The sequence below is a fragment of the Saccopteryx bilineata genome, chromosome 2, assembly GCF_036850765.1.
Source record: "Saccopteryx bilineata isolate mSacBil1 chromosome 2, mSacBil1_pri_phased_curated, whole genome shotgun sequence".
Classification (NCBI taxonomy): Eukaryota; Metazoa; Chordata; class Mammalia; order Chiroptera; family Emballonuridae; genus Saccopteryx; species Saccopteryx bilineata.
Window position 1 is genome coordinate 250,624,390 of NC_089491.1, and position 21,327 is coordinate 250,645,716.

A 21,327-nucleotide genomic window follows, 5' to 3' on the forward strand; every position below is an offset into this window, starting at 1 on the left:
GGGTGAATCCACTGACAGATGTCCACTCTGGTGGAGAGAGGCTGGAATGCAAACAAAGCCCATATAAAAAAGATGTTCACTGTATATAATGAATCTACTGAATGGTACACTTAAAGCAGAATGTGGTAAATATAAACAATGGAATAGTACTCAGCCTTAAAAAATGTTAGGAAATTCTGATACATGCTACACCACGGATGAACCTCAAGAACATCATGCTAAATGAAATAAGACAGTAATACTGTGTGATTCCACTGATATGTGAGGTACCCAGAATAGATAAATTCATCGAGACAAAATAAAATGGTGGTTGCCAAGGGCTGGGGTGGAGGGGATGGGGAGTTATTGCTTCATGAGTATAGAGTTTCAGTTCTGCAAGACAAAGAGAGTTCTGGAGCTGGATGGCGGTGATGATTGCACAACAATGTGACCGTATTTAATATTACTGGACAATAAGAAATGGTTAAAAGGGTAACTTATGTTACATATATTCTACCAGTTTTAAAAAATTAATAATGCAACACCTGTATATCAAAAACTACTAACTTGCACACTTTAACCAGCTACATACAGTAAACACCTTAAAATATCCAACAAAATTTATTAAAATTAGATCGGTTAAACTATAATTCTTTTATAAAGTAATATTGTGGCCATTAAAAATGTTTACAAACTAAAAAAAAATATGTTAAACTATTTAGTAAAACAAGAAAATGCTCCTGTTAATTGACAAAAAGCAGGACAATCTAGAACCAAGTAAAGGGATAATCTAGAACCAAGAAAAGGAACAATCTAGAACCAAGAAAAGGAACAATCTAGAACCAAGTAAAGGGACAATCTAGAACCAAGTAAAGGGACTATCTAGAACCAAGTAAAGGGACAATCTAGAACCAAGTAAAGGGACTATTTAGAACCAAGTAAAATTCTGTCGCTCCAAAGCTGCTCTTTTGAGATACTGATTTTAAGCTATTTATTAAGAAACAAGACTCAGAAGAAATTTTTAGACTCTCCCCCCTTTCCTGCCCAAGAGATTCAACAGGGAAACCTGGTTTGGGAAAGAGCCTTGGCTTAATCACCTTAAGAACATTCCCTGAAGCAGGAGAACTCCAAGCCTGTTAGCAAAATACCTCCTGTGTCCCACTATTTCTGACTCACCTAGCAAGAATCCCCCCCCCCCACGTGTGTTCTGCTCATCCTCAACTCCCTGTAAATTGCCCATCTCACTTCTGAAATCTAATACCCTCCCCCCTTCTCCTTGGTCCAAAAGGTCTTACATACCCCATGCTGCCTTACTGTCTTTGGAGTTTTCATGCCTGTGTGAATTTTCCATGAACATATATTAAGTTTTGATTTCCTCCTGATAATCTGTCACTGTTAATCTGATTATCAGCCTAGCCAGAAGAACGTAGAAGGTGGAAGGAAAAGTATTAATATTTTTTTAGCTTCCAAAACAGCAAGATCTCTGCTACATAAAATGATTATGAGTATGATTTTATATAAAGTCATAAAGAAGAGAAAACCTTAACAGGGAGCAGAAACCAGTCTCCCTGAGCTTCTAGTCATTAACAACAGACCACCAGCCTTTCAGATACGACCCAAAAGAAACCCATTCCCTCTTCTATATGGCGACCAGGCCAAACCCACAGTCAGAGCCCCAGAGCCATGGATTCCCTGAAGCAAAGCAAAGGTGCTCAACTCTGGTTGCAGGGGAAATCACCCAAGGAGGTCTTCAAAAACCTAGGCTCTCTCAGAGGAAGAAATCAAACAGTCACGTGTGAAATGCCTAGGAAAAGGGGCAGCCTCGGAGCTGGGAGCAGCTGATAGCCAGCAAGCAAACAGGACCTCAGTCCTCCTACCACCAGGAACTGGATTCTGCCAATAACCTGAATGAGCTTAGAAGGGGACAAGAGCACCTGAAGTGAGGCAGGCCTGGCTGACACTGACCAGCCATGGCAGACCCTAAGCAGAGGTGCCAGCTGTGCCATGCTCACTCTGTTGATTCATGGAAATTGAAAATTTAAAAATATAAACAATAAAAGCCTCACCAATCAAATTCTCCTGGAGTGAGTGACCAGCCAAGTGTGTCTGTGTGTGTGATTTTTTTTTAAACCACAGCAGAAGCTATCCTCCACATGAGCAGTCAGGATGTGTAGCCTTCCATGTCTGCCAGGTCAAGCACTCCCATTTCCCATAACCACTCTGTTGACAATCTTTGGGCTTAGCGGCACTGAGCAGAGAAAAGCTATGGCCTCCAAGAGCTTAGACACTTCCATGGACACCAGGTAATACCTGGGCTGCTAATGTCACGTGCTGTCCTGCTGACACAAAAGCAGTCCCAGTCAGATGAAAACCCCCAGACCTTCCCGAGTGAACCACAGACCAGACCAGCATTTAAAAAGCCCCCTTGAAGCTTCAAAACAAAACAGCTCTAAAAGGGAACAGCCAAGGACAATCTATGAGTCCTGACCCACTGCCCCTGGCTGGCCTGTGCACTCCAGAGCCTGAGCACAGGGCTGGTGTGGGTGTCTGAGCTCACGCCGTGATGCCTGCAGATCCAAGGGTGACCCACCAGAAAGTCTTTTGATGTCCAAGGTCTTATTAACAGTCATGCCCTGTCATGTCCCGTCTTAGAATTCCATAAACATATGGACCCTCCTCCCTTAGGAATGACTGATTAGCTCACATACTTGAGGGAGCTCAGTGCTTTGAAGGCTGGGAAGGAGAGAAAAAGAAACATCCATTTTCCATTCTTCTTCCAAATGTATCCCCCATACTAATGGGGCGACCAGGCAGGGCACTGGTTCTGGTGGCCAAGTACCCACCCCAACAGCTGACTATGACAGCTTGTACCTGCAAATTAGGGAGCAGGCCCCTTACTGGCTTTCTGGGGACCTGGCTGCCCAGCCCAACACAGTGGACACTCCACAAGAAAGCCCCATGCTTCCTGAGCAGTTAGGACAAAGTGCCTCTCCCAGACAGCCAATGGGCTGGGTCTCAGTCCATTAACCTTCCCAGACTTCCTTGCCAGAGTTGCTAGAACCCGACACTGCAGACTTCACGGGGATAAATAAAGCCAGCCCAGGGCTCACAGGGCTGGGAAGCCAGGAGAGGACAAAGGTGTGCTGGGACCAAGTCTCCCACACTTCCTCACACACCCCTTTCTGGAGCCCCACACACCTCCTTCTAGAGCCTACACGGCCCTTTCTGGGGCTTTGCTCACTCTTCCGCAGAGAATAGCCTGCTGTAGGGACTCACGCCATCTGGCCGCTAAAGAAACACCACAGGAGAGGAAACCAGGCTTATGTTAATAATGTAATTATGTTAATAATTACAGATTTTTTAGGGCTAAATTCTAGCTGCTTCAGGAATGAAGACAGGCCCATCTGACTGACCCATGAAAGGTAGTGGTCAACATGGTCTCCCTACCTGGCACGCATGAACCCACCCAAGTGCACAGTAGGTCTCAGACCTCAACCATTACAGCCCCATGGGGTCCCAAAGCCAGGCGCCACACCTGACACCCCATCAGCACAGGGCTGCCCACTGCCTTCCTCTTCACCAACCCTCTGCCTGCAGCCGCGGGGATTCCACTCCCACAGCCACACTTTCAATCCCCTGGCCCACCACGACCCTGTGTGCTAGTCACAGGGCAGACCTCCCTGTCCCCTCTAACCTTCTCTGGGGCCCCCACCCTAGGACTCCTGACTCTGCTTTCTGGTCTAACTGCCACCGTCATCTCTCTTTCTTCCTAATCATCTCCCTACTCACTCAACTCCCTACCCCCAGGGCCCCAGGGTGATCCATGTCAACGCCCTTGAAACATGGCCACCTGCTCACCAGGCCCTTGTGACCAGACTCCTGCAAATCCATATCACTCCTGGCCACTAGAGTAGTAACCTGACCACTCCTATGTTGGGGCCATCAATCTCCTTACAAGACCCACACATACTTGAATCACTTCCCTGAAGCCCTACTTGAACCATCCACCCCCAGGGACACTATCCCAATGGTCACCTCCTTGGCACTCACTGTCCAGGTCACTTCTCCAGCGGATGGGAACCTGGCCCTGCCCCGGGAACTGAGCAGTCCCACAGGTGGCCACTCAGGGGGCAGTTAGATCTCCAATCCTCAACCCCTGGCCACAAACACATCCTCTCAGCTCCCCGCTGCCAGAATAATGGACGCCATGCTCTGCACACAGCACTACAGTTTCTCCTTCATCCACATGCGGCCTTTTCCATGGTCTCCCAGGGGTCACTTCCCTTTAGCCTTTCTGCAATACACACACCCCACCACCCTTCCCACCTCCTTGTCCCAGATGCCTCCTCTCTCTCACATGACCCCCAAATATGCAAGGTCCTAGGCCTGCTCCAGCCCTCCTCCCCCACACAGCCCCTCCCCTGTTCCTGTCCCCCTCTTCCTTCTCAGACTGGCTTTCTCCCAGAGACCACATCCTGCTGCCCACCCTGAGGCCCTCTGGCACAGCCCTTATCATCCCCAGGTTCACCTTTCTCTTCAGTCTCCCCCTACCAGTCCGCTCACTAGTGTCCCTTCCTTCCTCCTCCCACCCACACCTCACTCCCACCAGGCCACCTCACACACCATGGCTGGAAGGCCAGACGCACCTGCCTGAGGAACGGCTCCAAAGGTGCCTTCCCCCTGCTCAACAACCCTCAGTGGCGTCTATCACTGCCCAAGGAAACACAACTCTTCCTCTGCCTGACTCCTGGGGCCTACACAGCAGGACCCCAACTCTCCTATCCACCTCCACCCCCCCATAGTTTATACCAGGTTCTCCAACCAAGCAGATCCTGCTGTTTCTTGAGCATGCTGAAACTGGCCAGCCTCTGGGGTCTCGCCCACTCCTGACTCTGCGTGGAACACGCCTCTTCCCCTTCCCCTAAGCCACGGGACAGAGGTGAGACTGCCCTCACTGCGCACTCCAGGTCTGCCCCATGCTGCGGCATTTTAGGGGCCTTCTCGCCCCTGCTCCCACCCTGGTCCTCAGGCCCCCCCAACCTAGTTAAGGGCTGAGTCCAAACCATCTCTTTATTTCCTAGAACATCGGGAGGGACAACCTGTCTTAAAGAACAGAGCCATGTTTTCCCGACAACTCTGCCCCTTATGAAACACTGAACAGTTACTGCTACTAATTCTACCCTTAAAAATGGTTAAGCTGGTAAATTCTATGTTATGTACAATTTTTCCCACAATGAAGAAAAACAAATACTGAAAAGAAGGGAGAGTGAGGCGGGCTCAGCCGGATCCTGGTGCCGCGGGAAGTGGCTGATGAGCAGGGAGCTCATCGTCCTTGTCTTTCCACAGTCATGGAAATCTGAAAATGGCTACTTTTTTAAATGAAGAAAGCACCTGTCAAATATGTTTCCGGTAACAATACAATGCCTGCAAACACAAAAGCAGCCACATTCACAGCCACATTCCTGATGGAGAAGGCAGAACGCTTTCAGAAGTCAACAATCCTAAGTGAGTGACATTTTCTGGTAGAAAGTTTAAGATTTGGGCAATGACGAATACTGCTTTGGCACGCACCTGCTCATGCACACACCAGAGGGTGAACATGCTGTGCTAAGCGTCCGCCTAAGATCACTCACAAGTCAGGTCACCAAGACTTCCAGCCCACAGGATGACTCTGAGCCCAGCACAGTGACCTCAGTGCCTCCCAAGAGGACAGGACAGGTGGACATGGCTTCTCTGGCCCAGCCTGTGCGTCCGACTCACATCACAGTCACTCCATGACATCAGGAAGGGCCACGGGACAAGATCACCCTCCCTATTCAACTAGAAACAAGTACAAACAAGCCCCATGGGTGACCTCGAGTCCTTTACCTCGGACAACTCAGCTTTGGGGGTTCCCGCTGCTCCTCCATGGGGACTCCTATGCAGAAAGGCAGTCTGTAAAATGTAGCGTGCTCCTCAATGTGCCCCCTGCCCCTCTCCCCAGAGCAGAGGCTGCAGTCAGCTCAGTCTTTTCATGGCTCACTGTTCACCACCACCAGGTCTGACACTAAAATGCCAGAGGAAGAAATCTTGAAGATGTCAGGCTCAGTGAAACAAGCCAGGCGCCAAAGAAGAGTGCTGTGGGAGCCCATGAGTATGAGGCACTTGAGAGCAGTCAGATTCATAGAGAAAGGAGAGTGGTGGGTACCAGGGGCTGGAGGAGTGGGGAGTGAAGGGTTACTGCTTAATGGGGGCCGGGTTTCAGTTTGGGAAGATGAAAGAGTTCTGGAAATAGAAGGTGGTACATTTTATGTTATGTGTATTTCACCACAATAAAAAGGGGTAGGGGCCAGGACTCGGGGAAGGCCACAGCCTGAAAATTCTCCGATGGAAAGGCCTGTCTCTGAACAAGCAGGTTTTGACGCACAGGCCTGATAGGCGGAGGCACCGGATTGGAGGCTGAAATAAACTCCATCTCCCTGGCCTCATAATGAACCCTACAACCTTGCAGCTGCCATCGCCCAAGGTCCTTCCCTGATGAAGAAGAGGCTCCACCAGGCCCTCCACCCATGCCCTCTTAGGCCCCCACGCCCAGATAGGTCTAACAAGGACTCCCAGGAGCCAGCAAAGAGCGCTCAAGAACAATCAGGGCCGGATCATCTGTATTCGAGAGAGCCTCTGGAATGACACCCGGTCACAAAGATGAACTAAGTCCTGACGTGGGCTACAGCATGGATGATCTCCGAATGCCTTCCTCTATGTGAAGGAAGCCAGACACCAAAGGCCACAGGTTCTATGATTCCATTCACATGTAATGTCCAGAGAAGGCAAATCTACAGAGAGAGAACAGCAGCAGGTGCCAAGGGCTGGGGGAGAGGGAGTCATGGCTGAAAGAAGCAGTTTCCTTCTGAGGTGATAAAAATGCTCTATCATTAGACAGGAATAATGGTTACCTAATTCTGAATATGCTAAGGAACACCAGTTTATACAATTGAAATGAGCAAATTCTACAGCGTAGAAAAGCTGGGGTTTTTTGTTGTTTTTTTTTGTATTTTTCTGAAGTTGGAAACGGGGAGGCAGTCAGACAGACTCCCACATGCGCCCAACTGGGATCCACCCAGCATGCCCACCAGGGGGCGATGCTCTGCCCATCTGGGGCGTTGCTCTGTTGCAACCAGAGCCATTCTAGCGCCAGAGGCAGAGGCCATGGAGCCATCCTCAGCGCCCGGGCCAACTTTGCTCCAATGGAGCCTTGGCTGCAGGAGGGGAAGAGAGAGACAGAGAAGAAGGAGAGGGGGAGGGGTGGAGAAGCAGATGGGTGCTTCTCCTGTGTGCCCTGGCCAGGAATCGAACCCGAGACCCCTGCACGCCAGGTCGACGCTCTACCACTGAGCAAACTGGCCAGGGCCCTCAGTAAAGCTGTTTTAAAAACACCATGAAGACTATACTTTCAGGGATCATTTCTATAGTTTGTTACTGAAAACACCATGAACACTCAGGAACATAGCTGTAAGTCAAGGACACCAGAGAATCACTTGTCGATCAACACCCAGGCACCAGACAGGATGGGAACTGCACTTACCTCTAGGTCTCCAAGCAAAAGGCTTTCTGGAGCTTCACAGAGAGTGGGAAGAACAAGAGACAAAGCCAGCTCCACCCCCAGGTTGGCTGCAGGTCCAGCTGTTCTAGCCCCTCAGAAAGTAGGGGTTGGGCATGGGGGGGACAGTGGAAGGCAATGGTCACTGTGGTCTGGGAGCCGAAAGCCCTGTGGTCCTCCGAGCTACTTGGTCACCCCAAGGGCCCCCGAGGCTCTGAGGGAAACACTGCACAGCTCTTCTGTGCACTCCGCAGCTCACAAAGGGGGCCGGCTGCTCGCCCACCCTGGTGCACCCCGGCCCAGCACCTCAGGGACACACCGCCAGGGCCAAGCCCACCTCTGCAGTGTCCTCCCACACTATCTAGGGCAACACCCTCTGGTCTGCGAAGTCCTTGGAAAGCTGCAGATGGAGCCTGGATATGCCAAAGCATTAGTAATTCTCAGAGCTTCCTGTCTTCCTCCTTTGTTTCCTATTAAAATAGGAAAGTCTGTGGTTTTTACTTCCTTTCTTAAGGCCTCACAATCACTAAAAATGAGGACAAAGTGGTACTAGGTCTTCCCTCTACAAACTTGGGGGTGGGGGAGTGGGGGAGTGGCTGTGAGAAAAACCAAGAAATCTGTGTCTTCCTCTGTTTCTAGCTTCCAAGGACCCCAGAAGCCACCAGGCCAAGCAGTCCAAGAATACTGCAAGGGGACCACATGCTATCCTACTGGGCAGTGGTGTGGCCCCAGATACCTGGCTGATGGGGCTTCATACCAGATAAAGTAGCCAGCTTTCATTAGGGGCCACAATGCAGACAAATAATACTGTATCTTTCAGGTGTGAGAATTCCACTCAGCTCAGGAGGACACACAGAGGAACAGAGGGGGATGAGGCCACAGCAGACCCCTACCCCCCTCTAGAGCTCATTCTGGACACTCTCATGGAGCTGACCAGGTGAAATGGTCTGAATCTACTTAACTATATGCATTTCTCCTTTAAAATCTCTTGCTAAGTGGTGTTTAACCAACTGGCATTAGATGCTTGAGGGAGTGACTCTGAGAGACCAGACTGGGGCCAGACCACCCACTCTATGTACTCACACTCCTACAAGGCCTCCCAGGGTGGGGTGGCCCCTCCAGTGGACAGAATTAAATCCCTGTCAAGGCCACATACTGGCTCCTGAGCAAGTCTAGGTCTTCTACCTTCAAAGTCTGTGTTCTTTCCCCGGACCAGGTGGATATATGTTGCTTCTAGGTGGTCACTTCTAGAATGCTCATCTTGTTACAAGCAAAGTTACACGCATATATGGTACATGCAGAAAATCTCCTCCAGTCTACTGGCTTACCAGCTGATCCCACCGGCATTTTCTAAAAGGCAGCAGTCAGGCATTTAAAGTGAAGTGACTCTTCAAAAGCTCTTCTCCAGGCAGCAGAGGCACTTGAGTCCAGGATCCCCTCGGGCTGTGTGTCCCTGGCTCCGCTGGGCTGGCCCAGCTGTGGCTGGGCTGCAAGTCTCTCCCTCTTCTTCCAGGGTCCCCTCGGCTGTCTCCTAGCCAGCTGGAGATGTCTCCTTCCTAGCACTCCCTGGCCACCAACCTTGCTCCCTGGGCCCTGCTCCTGACACTCTGTGTAACAGGCCAGCCACTTCCGTCACATCTTCCCAGCCGGGCATTGTCCCTCTGCACCTCCCAGAACCTGCTCACAGTCAAGCTGGGTTAGCACGTACTGATCCCTCCCCTCCAGCCCCTCCCTGACTGTTAGGTGGAAAAGGTGGACGGAGGGCGGTGTCCTTCAGACATGCCCGTCCTCCTAGGTTCCTCTCCACACAACTTGCTGGAGGAGTCTTAGCAAAGTGCCCCAGGAGGACACGTGCAAAGTTAGGAATTCTCTTTCTCTGGCAGATTCGCAAAATAAGATAAAAACAACATCCTGGATGGCTGACACCTTCATGGACCGGCCTGAAGGCCAGGCCCAGGAGATTCCTATCACAGCACTTTGGTTTACCTGGCTGTCTCCCTACCAGACTGAAAATGACCTGCTAGGAGGCCTGTCTCACGTTACTCAGCACCATTCCTGTCTGACATGGTGCTGGTTCCCCAACGCGTTTGCAAAACAACTGATTGAGGTCCCCTCCTCTTCTGGGGGGTGGCTCTGTGCCCACTCTCAGGGGATTGGTCTCACCCTGCTGTCAGAGGAGAAAGGCCCGTATGAGCCCCTCTGCCCGCCGCCTGACCTGGGGCGGGCTATTTTAGGCCTGTGTGTTTGTCTCACACCGCCTCAGACCCAATCAGCCAATGCATATAATTAGGATAATAATCTTGCTCCAGCCACTTTACAAGAATGTTTCCAGGACACAACAGCGTCCCCACTACATAGGTGGGGCATCAGTCTGCCTGCTCCAGACCTTGGCAGGTGCATCTATGAACCTGCCAGTCGCGTCTCCCTTGGGCCCTAGCCTCCACCTCTGTCCATAGTCATTTTGCAAGGCTGCAAAGGTGAGCGCTAGAATCCAAGACACTAATTAGCAGGCCCCAGTCCGAGGATTCAAGACGCACTCTAAGGTGTAGCAGCAGGGAAGCCAAAGCCTCAGCAAAGAAGGAAAAATAATCTCCGGAGCCAAACAGGCTCATTACATCATTAGCTCCCTCCCCCACCAAAATCCACTACAACTTATTAAATGGGGTTCTGAGGGGATGGGACAGATCAGGGCACAGTTGGAGTAAACAGAAGCCTCAGAGATGGGGTCTCATTCCATCAGCACTCAAGACACAGACCGTGGGCTCAGATCACCATTACATCAAACAATGTTAAGGACCTAAAGTGAGGCATGTCCTGTGGGACAGTGGGGCAGGACAGACTCTGGTCTTATCTTCAGGATCTCACCACCCTGAAGAAGGAAGTCAGACAGGCACAGGAGTAATAGGAAATAGCTGCAAATGCGGAGAAAGATACACAGTTAGGGAAGATGCTGGAACATGACAAAGCTTTTTTTGTATGTTGGTTTTTAAAGGATAAGGTCCTTGGAGATGAACCTTTCCACAAATGTATGAATAAAGCCATGAATAAAGAGAATTTCCACAAAGACAGTGCCTGTCACATAGTAGATGCTCAATAAATACCTTTGATTGCCGCTCCCACTGTCAAGGCACGTATGAGAAGCAATCACTGAACAACTGAAGTGAAACAACTACGAGTTGATGCTTCTCACTCTCCCTTCCTGTTTCTCACTCTTTAAAAATTAAGAAAGAAAGTTTTTAAAGGTTGTCTTAATAATAATTTTATAATTTAAAGAAAAAAATTAAAGAATTGAAAGGATCTTAGCAATCATGGACTCCAACCCCGAACTTCAGATGAGTCGAGTGAAGGCAGCAGCACATGAAGCATCAAGACACTTTGGGCGCCTTGTAGCCTGGTCTGGGTCCCATACCACAACACTCTACTCAAATTCTTCTAAAATACAGTTGGTGTGTCTGGCTGGATAGCTCCGTTAGTTGGAGCATCTTCCCGATATGCCAAGGGTGCAGGTTTGATCCCCGGTCAGGGCACATGCAAGAATCAACCAATGAATGCATAAATGAGTGGAACAAATCAATGTTTCTCTCTTTCAAATCAATAAATGAAAAAAATTTTTTTAAATCAAAACAGCTAGTGAGGCCAGTGTAAGGCCCATCTCTCTCTGTTACGGTAGACCTTCCCTGTGCTACCCAATAAAGCACTCTGAGTATTATAGGCTGAAATGTGTTCAACCCCCAATTTTTATGTTGAAGTCCTAACCCCCAGTGACTTAGAATGTGACTGTATTTGGAGACAGGGCCTCTACAGAGGTGATCAAGTTAAAATGGGGTTGTTAAGGTGGGCTCTACTTCAATCTCCCTAGTGAGATTATAAGGTAAAAAAACTCCGACTTCAGGGGTGCACGTGCACACAGGGACAACCACATGAAGATGTAGCCAGAGGATGGCACCTTGATTTTGGACTTCCAGGCTCCAGAACCGAGAGAAAATACACCTCCGCTGTTTAAGGCGCCCAGGCCGTGGTGTTCTGTGACGGTAGTCTCAGCAAACTAATAGACTGGGCCACTTTGGAAACATGCGTGTGAGAGCCCAGGAAATACTGCCATCACTAACAGGTGTTTTCCCAAAGAGAACATGCCTATTAAGGACCAGACATGGGGAGTTAAGACCAAGAATGCGGTTCCCAACTTCAGAAACCCTTCTTGAGTGAAACAGACCAGACTCAGAAGGACAAATACATGATCCCACTTACATGAGGTACCTAAAATAAGCACATTCATGAAGACAGAAAGTGGAGCAGTGGTGGCCAGGGGCTGGGGGCTGGAGCTGGGGAGAAAGGTCAATTACCACTTAGCAGGAACAGAGTTTCTGGCTGGAGTGATGAAAACATTCCGGAGGTGGATGGTGGCCATGGCGGCAAAACAATGTGAACGCAGTTAATGCCACTAGCTGTACTCTTGAAACAGCTTAAAATGGTACAGTTTATGATGTATATTTTACCACCACCACAACAACAAAAAAACCCCCATCACACTTCATAAATAACATAGTTTAATTAAAATTACTACATTTTTTTTTTCAAAGAAAAAAACCCTACATGAACCTTAGGTATTATACTCCAGTCAGGGTCAAAAACCTTTGTGGGGTTCCTAGTTAATTTAATCCACACATCCCTTGGCCCCCTGCCAACAGCCTTGATCTAAAAAGTTTCCTTAGCCCAAACTCACACAACCTGAGTTACACTGTGAACGCGGAGCCCTCTCGAACACAGGGGCCAGTCGCAGCCCAGCCCAGCCCCGGGCCTCTCCTGGGTGGGCCCCAGCGTATGACTCACCTGGAGTCTTTGCCCTGGTGAGGGCAGCAGTCACACACACGGGTCCTCTGGCCCACAGGACTGCCAGCCAGGGGTGGGGGTGGCTACTGAGGCAACAAATGAGGCAAAGGGAGAAATGGGAAAGGCACGTTCCCCTGTGCCCATGCAAACCAACAGCACTCCCAGCTCCTTTAGTAAAAGGTCCTGGAGTGCTGTCCCCTGACAAGAAAGTCATCCTTCCCAAGCCGGGGCATCCTTATAAAATTTGATCTAGACTTCGTTTCCATCCTGTTGATGACTAAGTGCTCTCATCATAGGACCTCACTCATTTGAGGAATCCAATGAACAATGTGAACTGAGGAACAGAAGAGAGACAGAGACGGGATCAAAGGGACCAGAGGGAAAGTGGACAGAGGGAAAGGGGATGACAGGGTGGAAAGGGGATGATAGGATGGAAAGGGGATGATAGGATGGGATCAGAGAAGGGAAAGAGATTGGTGAAATTATACATACATAACACAGCATTATAGAGAGCAGAAAAAAAAAAAGCAAATCCTGGAGGAAAGGGGGAGGGCGTTGGGGAGAGGGGGCAAGGAGAATGTTGAGGGGAACACGGGGGGGATGCATTCGGGGGGACACTAGAATCTATGAAAACACAATAAATTAAAATCAATTAAAAAATAAAAAGACTCCATCCAGTTCTGTCCTCACTGCCTCTGTTCATGGAGTGGAGCCTATACTCAATTTAGAGGTGACCACAGGCTCTGGTCGAGAGAGATGTCGATGGAGCCAGCGCGAGGCTGGGTGACCTCTCACTGCCCCATAGTTACTCATTCTAACTGGTCACTGCTTCATTCAATCATTCAAGGGAAAAACAAAGCAATAATCATTCAGGTGACAGTATGTCACCAGAACCCAAAGGGCAAATTAAGCTGCTTAATCAATGCAGGGTAGCCTCTCACATGAGAGACCACGAAGAAACGTGAGATCTGCAGTCACATCCCACAACGGATGCTTGGAAAAGGGCAGAGGGGCACCCAGGGCTGGGTGTTCAGATTAGGAATTCTTTACACTGAAAAAGGACTAGAAAAGGGAAGGTCCTTGGGTCTGCTGGCCTCCTCTCTCACGACAGGGCTTGCCAATTCCTTCAGGGGGGGAGTTAAAGGACAGGGATGGAGTGAGAAAGAGACAGGTGCAACTCTAAAGACACTTTCCAAAGACAAGCTGACCTTCCCAACTTCCCAGTGCCGACCCCACAGCTATGAGAAGGAGGAACCTTCCAGCATGTGCTGTGTGTCTGGCTCTGGTTAAGGTTCCACAGGAGCCCTGGAAGCAGCTGGGGACCCCCGCCTTCAGAATGCACAGTCTGTGCTACCACATGGATGAAACTCGGGGTCATTATGCCAGACACAAAGCACAAATACTGTGACTGCACTTGTACAAAGTATACAGAACAATCAAATCATAGCAACAGAAAGCAGAGTGGTTGTTGCCAGGGGCTGAGGGTTGGGAAGTGGGGAGCTGTTAATTCAGTAGGTATAAAATTTCAGTGTTGCATGAAGACTGTTCTGGAGATGGTAGCACAACAATATGAATACACTTAAATCCACTAACTTTGCAAGTAAAATGGCTAAAAGGTTCAGATGGTGAATTTTATGCTATATATATATTTCACCACAAGAAAAGCACCCAGTCCAGAGGCACAGAGGGCAGAAATGGGTGTCCCTGAGCCTTTGTGCCACTGCTCCTCGCAGCAGACAGCTACCCTCTCTACTGCTAGACTGTACTGATGGGCAAGGTCCCTCTCCAGTGCTGTGCAGGTTGCCCTGATATCATTCCTCTGATGTGAGAGCTCCTTTCTCCCACTGCCTTGTAAGCTCCCAGATGGCCAGGACCACTCTCTCCTTCTGTGTAGAACACACAGTACAAAGGGAAGAGCTGGCACACAGTAGAGCTCATAGCTGTCATTGACCCACGCCCTGGACCAACCCAGTCAAGCTTTTCAGGAGCAGAGTAGGGCAGTGGGAAGAACACCCTAAGACCACTACATTCTAGAAGGAACAGCTCTGCCTTCCCACAGAGGTCCCAAGTTCCAGCTCTGCCATTTCCTGGTTGCATCCTTACCTCTAGATGGGCAGCCCCACCACAGGGTGATGTAAAAACCCTAGAGATACCCTACATGGAGCACACTGTAACCATGCCTGGCACCCAGTGTGGCTTGTGATCATTTCAGCTCCTTCTCTCAAACACCAGAGGCCCTCAGCTCAGAAATATGAGGACCCACTTATCCGAAGGGATTCTGAAGCTTTTGGATCCAGGCCCCTAAGTCTGCTGCTGCAAAGAATTAGGGTGACTTCTGCACCCACCCCACACTGTCATTTTACTCATTGTCCCTTTTCAGAGGCACATCTAAAGAACATCAGTAAACAGCTGGGATAGAGGCAGATGGCTGAGGCAGAGCAAAATCCCTCATTCCCCGCCAGCCATCAACCTCAGAGGAGAGTGCTAGGTGCAGAGTTTAAAGGCTCCCAGAGCTAAAACAACCAGTTTAAAAAAACCTAACAAGAGAATGTGGGACCTTGAGGACATTCAGAGAAGAATCCAGAAAGTCAAGTACAAGTTGTAAAATTAACTGATAATTAACTGATACTATCCTGATAACCTACCCTGTGTAAGGTCTCAGAGGCAGACCCGAGGAGCCATGGAGAGTGGGGAGAGGGCTTCTGAGAAGGCCCAATGAAACATACTCCATCCAAGTGGAACTCACGTTCTGGAAACTCAGAATTCTCTACCAACAACAGCATGTTGTTTCAGATTGCAGATCGGATATTTTCTTTGTTAATAACGTTCTTCTCCACCACAGTGCCCCAGGCCAGTTCAAGCTAGCTTGCTCGGCCAACAGCTGGCCAGACAAGGCTGGTGCCCAGTGACCACAGGGCAATCCTTCAGACCCGGAAGAGCTGATCTGTCCGCAAAGCAGGTTTCTAAACACGACAGCCTTCCACCCCCTCAATGAAGGGCGTCGGGGGCTTCTGGGCCAGGCCACAGGTCCGACCGAGCAGCACGTAACAGCCACCCCCCAGCTGCAAATGTAAAAACATCAACTGGATGTACCTAAAACAAACAGAACAGAGTGCTGATCACAAGAAGGCTGCTCAGAGAGCCAAAAATAGCCTCACTTGTTTCAAGAGGATTCTGAGGAATGAAGCACATACAACTCCATCAGCAGAAAAAGGAAAATCAATGAAGTGGAAGACTGGATCAGCCCAATAGGGACCAGGACTCCCGGAGAGTCCTGACAGCCTCACACTTCTCCTTGCCCCACCAAACTCCCATGCCTACCCACCCAAACAGCCACCTTCTCCTTACCCCCATTACAAACTGAGCCTGGAGCTCAAAACTCAGTGCGATTGCCTCAATGCCAATGGTATTTGTACACAGTCCAGAAGTTATATACACAATCCCATAGGTTTATCTCAGGGTCAGGACTGAACCATAGATTGGGAGCCTAAAATGAGCCCCAGTGGGCACTCGTCCTTGGGACAATGAGGCAGGAGCCCAATGAGAGATCAGAAAATAAAGCTGGGGTGAGATGCACAGTGGAGCCTATGGGTGATTAAAGACGGGTGAAGTCTCCCATCAAAGCCAGTCAGATCAGAACAGGTGTAGCTCTGGCTCAGCCATGGATGAAAACTGTACCCCATTGATTTTTGGTGGCCCACTAAGTCAGAAATACCTGTCACTTGACTTCCTTCTAATTTGTATTTTTCCCTGCTGTGACTTGTGTTTGGGATGCTGGCTACCAAGCAAACCTGACGCTTCTATGACGTGGGAGTAGCTAGTGTATCTTGAGTTCCCCAAATGTGTCATATAACTCTTCCAGGACAGGAAGGGCAGGCAATGCCCAAAACACAGACCAATCCTTGGTAAAAGCATCTGATCTAGGTGGAAGAGATGACCGCTCTTTGTACTATCCCCATTGCCTAGCGTGGAGGGATCAGAGAACAAGAAGATGACTGCCCGGAGCATCTTGGTCCCCGTCCATAAGCAACACACACTTTAGAACCAAATGAGTAAGCCGCCTATCATGCCACACACACACCCTCCACCCACAAGCCAATCCCATTCCAAACACTTGGGAACCTGCACTCAGGAAGAAGGCAGCAATAGTTTGTCCAGGCACTGGGTGAGCAGGAATCCTTCCTGTCCACAACAGTATCAGAAATTTGCCCCCCAAAGTATTTCCCTATTCATCCCCCTCCAACGTCCCCTCTTCTATTCCCTCCTTCTGGCTCAAAGGTTTCTAGTCACAAGTCACAATGCAGGTGTGCCCATCTAGCTGGAAGAGGTACCTACCTGTGTCTCCATGAAAGGTGCTGTCCTGAGGCAGCCTGCTCGACAAGCTGTCCCCATCACTGGGCCAGATCTGCCCTGTCTTGCGGACTCCCACGATGGTGGCCTCTGACACCACGACCTGGCACTGGCGGTGCCGTTTCTGGCACTGCGGCGTGGGGGGACTGCTGCTGTCGAAGGACTGCTGTGAGTTCTGTGAGGGTGAGCGGCTCTTGTCCCGGAACATGCGGTAGGTGGTGGGGCTCGGGGACACGCGGCTGGACTGGCCCGAGGAGAAGTCCTCCTCGCTGGAGGTGAGGTTCTCATTGGAGCTGCAGTCCGGGGTATAGCCGCCTCCACTATCCTCAAAGCTCCGAGGGGAGTAGGATCGGCGGGGCCAAGTAAGGCGCTTCTCTTGCTCCGAGGTGCTCTGGCTGCGCTGGAGCGGGCCCTTGCCTTCCCCTTCCACCATCATGCCCCCCACATAGATGCTCTGGTAGGGTTGGTACTCCAAGGGAGGCCATGGGGGCCTGCTGCCGCCATTGGTGTTAATCAGGTTGTCCTTCAGGAAGCGGGGGTTCAGCTCGGCGTCCTCATAGTCGCCGTCGAGGCCGCAGCTGCTCTCAGAGGAGCGCCCCCGATAAGAAGGCCTAGGCACATCTCCCAGGCCCGGACCGGTGCCGTGCTGGGACTTTTTGCGCTCCATCTGCATGGCCTGGCTGCCCAGGGAGCTGATCCGGTCTGACACCTCTTTGTCGTTGACCTTCACCAGGCCGCGCTCATGGTGAAACTCGACGTTCACATAGAAAGGCTTCTCGGCGTCGGGCGCTCCGGGCTGACCTTGGCCCCCCTTGCGGATCCTCTCGAAGTTAGACCTAAGCGCTGCCACGCTGGTGGGGGGCCCCCGGTCATCCCGGTCGGCAGGTGCAGAGGCCCCAGACCTGCGGGCGGGGGCAGGCCTGGCCTTGCTCGGGGACCCCTCTCCGTCCGGCCGGGCCTCGGGCTCCTCCGCGGGCGGAGGGTCGGCGCCGTCGGCGGGCGCGGGCGGCGGGCGCGGCGCGGACGCACGGGGCTCAGCGGCGCCGTCGGGGGGCTGCGCCGCGCGCCGGAAGCCCCAGCGCTGCCGGTCGTAGCTTTTCTTCTCCTTGGCCAGCAGCGTCTGCAGGTAGATCATACGGAAGCGCTCCTGGTTCACCTCCTGCTCCAGACGCCGGATGGAGGCCTTGCAGCGTTCCAGCTCCTGCTCGATGTCACCCACAGAGCGCAGCTCCATGCGCGGCGGTTCCGAGTCCGGGAACTGCGCCTTCCACGCCTCGGCGAAGCCCACCGGATCCACCATGGCGCGGCTGGTCTCACCTGCGCCGCCCGGCTACTCGTGGGGCCCGCCTCAGCGGCGGCGCGGCGGCCTCGCCAGGCCCGGCCCGGGGCGCCCGGCGGCCCCCATGGCCCCGCGCGGCGGTGGTGGCGACCCACGAACAATGCCCACCTCCTCCCGGGCGGCAGATGAGGCGGCGGCTCAGTTCCCCGGGTGGCGCGGGCTCGGGACTGGGCGCGCCGGGGGGGGGGGGGGGGGGCGGGCACGCGCGAGGGCGGGGGTAGCGAGCGCGAGCTGCGCGCTTTGCTATTGTGTGCGGGGCTGCTCCGCGCAGGCGGGACCGAAGCTGCCCACCGCTCGGCCGGCCTCCGCTAGTCTATGGCTGCCGCCTGCGCGCTCCTCTCCTCTCGCCTCTTCGCCGCCCGCGTCCAAGCTGCCACCGCCTCCCCGGGCGCTGCGCTCGGCCCGGCCCGTTCTGGCCACACTCCCGCCTGGCCCGCACTCGGCGCCGCAGGAAGGGGAGGGCCGGGGGGCGGTGGCCGCGGCGGCTGACGGAGCCCGGCTGGCCTCTTAAAGGGGCCGCGCCGCAGGCGCCTGAAGAGGGGCGTTGAGAGAGGGTAGGTGCCGCTGGGAGGCCGCTCCCTCACGGAGCCACTGCCCTCCTCGTCTCAGCGCTTGATTGGAAACTGAGGCCCCAGCGGCGAACCCTGCAGTCCGACGCAGAGGCCCTTCTGTACACCTGGGGCAGGAATGCCTGGATCCTCATTTTCCCACGTCCTGAGGCACACAGCAACGTCAGGGTGGAGCAGGAGGGGGGCAGGTCGTCCAGCGAGGCCAGAAGGGCCGGGCTGGGCCGCCAATGCCAGCAGCCCCAGTGTGCTAGTGGGGATCCAGCGATGTGGACCTGGGGTGGGTCATGAAGCAACAACTGCCACAGGGAATTGCCCCAGAAGTAATAGGAATATCTGCCCCAGGTCACTCAGCGTTCACGTCTACCCTGCCTGTTGTCCTGTTCAGAATGTTTTCCCCCTGGTCTCACCTGAGCTCCAGAGGCCAGTGTAATTTTTGCCGAATTGCCTTATCTGTTTAGTCTCCCTCTAAAGGAGATGCTAGCGTCCACTGTGACCAGCAGATCTGGGCGGAAAACAGGACAGCCCAGGTGAGCAGTGAAGCAATCTTTTCTCCTACCCCAGGGATGCCCAGAGATTTTAGACACCCGGCAAAGAGCACAATGTAGGGATGGGCCAAAATGAAAATATACAAACCAGCTTTCCCAGTGAGGGGAGAAAAAAAACATAACCCAGGATTTGTCAAGCAGAGAGCTGGGCGTGAATCCTAACCACCTCTTCCTCTCTGTGCCTCATTTTCTTGGGCGTTGAAATGAGAACAAAGCTACCTGCCTCTGAGGCTGTTGTCCCTGTGTGGATGTGAGGGCTTATCTTGCCCTCCCCCCAGATCTAGTGCCACCCAGGTGAGATGCTCTGACTTCTAATCCAGAGGAACAGAACCCAGGGCCAGGGGCAGTGCTGCCTGTCTAGGGTTCAGGTCTTCCTTCCCCACTTCAGGATCATGACCTGGGCAGTCCCCCTTCTCTTGTCTGAGCCTGTTTTGTCCTCATATGTAAAATCCTATGTGCACTGCATGTAAAGCATTCAGTTGATACAAACATAAAACACATTTCTATATGGCATGTGGTATTCCTTCCGTTGCTTGTTAACGTTGGTGCCCTGGGAGTGTCACGGAAAACCCTTGGGGTGGGACTTGCAGATACTTCCAGGCACAGCTCACTGCTGCCCTCTGTAGGCCTCTCTACCTTACTGCCTGTAGGGCCGTACATGAGAAGGCAGGAATCTTTGCAGCAGTTCTCACATCATCAGTGACCTATTCTTTAAAATGGGTATAGTAAATCCTGACCTCACAGAATATGGCACACCAGGGCTCATGATCAATATTAGCTGCCTTCATAGGATGGCCTGCTCAGGTCTCCCAGCAAGTGGGTCAGGCAGACATAGAACCCCGTTCCCTGGCTATCAATAGAGAGAATCTGAAAACCATAAACTACTTTTATCTCTTGCTGAAGTAGTCCCTCAGTTTCCAAGCAGAATTGTGGGCTCGTCAGGGACATAATTACCACCTTGGGAATAAAAAGAATAGTTGCAGGGGGTACTTAATCTATCAGTGAGGTGTCCCTTTCTCTGGTTTATAGGCCCCAACTTAGCCCCACCTTACATATTGTAGACATAAAACAAACCTAGTTCACAAACCCTAAAGATCTATAGTTTGGATTTGCAGGCTCTGTTCTCTTCCCAAATGGCTTGTTGTTGAGTATAAGGACACAATGTAGTGGCTATCTCCCCGTGAGAGAGTTTCTTCTGACCCCAAGGACAGTTCTCCCATCCTTGGCCCCTTCTCTGAGGGCAATCCCACCCTGGGGCTCTGCTCCTTTCCTGCAAAGCTTCCTTATCATCCATCTCTCCTGAGGAAGGGAGCAGGAAGGAAGAATGTGGAGTGCAGACACAGAACACTCTGTAATTCCCTGTTTGCTAACTGTCCCCAGCTAGATCTACACTCCGGGGTACAGAGATCTTTCTGTCTTGTTACCCATGACTGCCCAGTGCTCAGCACATTAGCCAGCGCCAGTGAACGAGGAATCTGATGTGTGTGGCCCTGAGGAGCACACAGCCTAGGGAGAGAGGGGCATATTGTAGTAACATAATGTAATAATAATTAAATATATAGAAATATAAAAAATATGGAAGATATATAAAAGTAATAAAATATAATATTAAAATTAATAAAGAAAATTTATAAAGTTATGCCATCTAGATAGGAATTAATATAGTGAGTGCAGATGTAATAAACAGACTCTGACTTTGGAGCAGGGCCCAGTTAGTGTGTGTGTGAAGTTATACATAGTTAAGAAGTGGCTGGAGGTCATAACTCTGTAAATTAACATAAATAAGAATCTTCCCTAGGAACATCTTAAAAGTGGCTTAATGTAACATTTCAGTAGATTAACATAAAAAGGGCTCCCTGTGAGGAACTCCCAAAAAAGGTGGTTTGAGGTGATAATCCTGTAGATTGACTCCTGTTAGAAGGTGTTGGTCAGAAAAGGTTCTAAAGCTGAGGGGCCCCCCTGCTGCAGTAGTCACCCAGACTCCAACATTGATGTGACTGTCTCCACGCTGCTCTGACCAAGGGACAGCCAAGAGGAGTACGCCCATGGGGCCCTCTTAAGCTGTACCCAGGCACGCCAAAAGGATTTGTGAATAATAAATTGCCTGTGTGATTCTTGCAACTAACTTGTGTGTGGTCG

At 51.3% G+C, this 21,327-nt stretch overlaps 1 protein-coding gene and 1 pseudogene across 4 annotated transcripts in view; one reads left to right on the forward strand and one right to left on the reverse strand.

Moving 5' to 3' along the window:
- The window catches only part of BCR (BCR activator of RhoGEF and GTPase), a 120,949-nt gene extending 102,711 nt beyond the window's left edge, over positions 1–18,238 (reverse strand). For all 4 annotated transcript variants that reach the window (XM_066260040.1, XM_066260038.1, XM_066260039.1 and 1 more), the window contains exon 1: positions 16,721–18,238. In XM_066260040.1, coding sequence (XP_066116137.1) covers positions 16,721–18,035 — 1,315 coding nt within the window. In that variant the 5' untranslated portion in view covers positions 18,036–18,238. The remainder of the gene's footprint in view (positions 1–16,720) is intronic.
- On the forward strand, positions 7,397–7,473 carry LOC136327778 (small nucleolar RNA U3; annotated as a pseudogene).
- Positions 18,239–21,327: the final 3,089 nt, after the last annotated feature.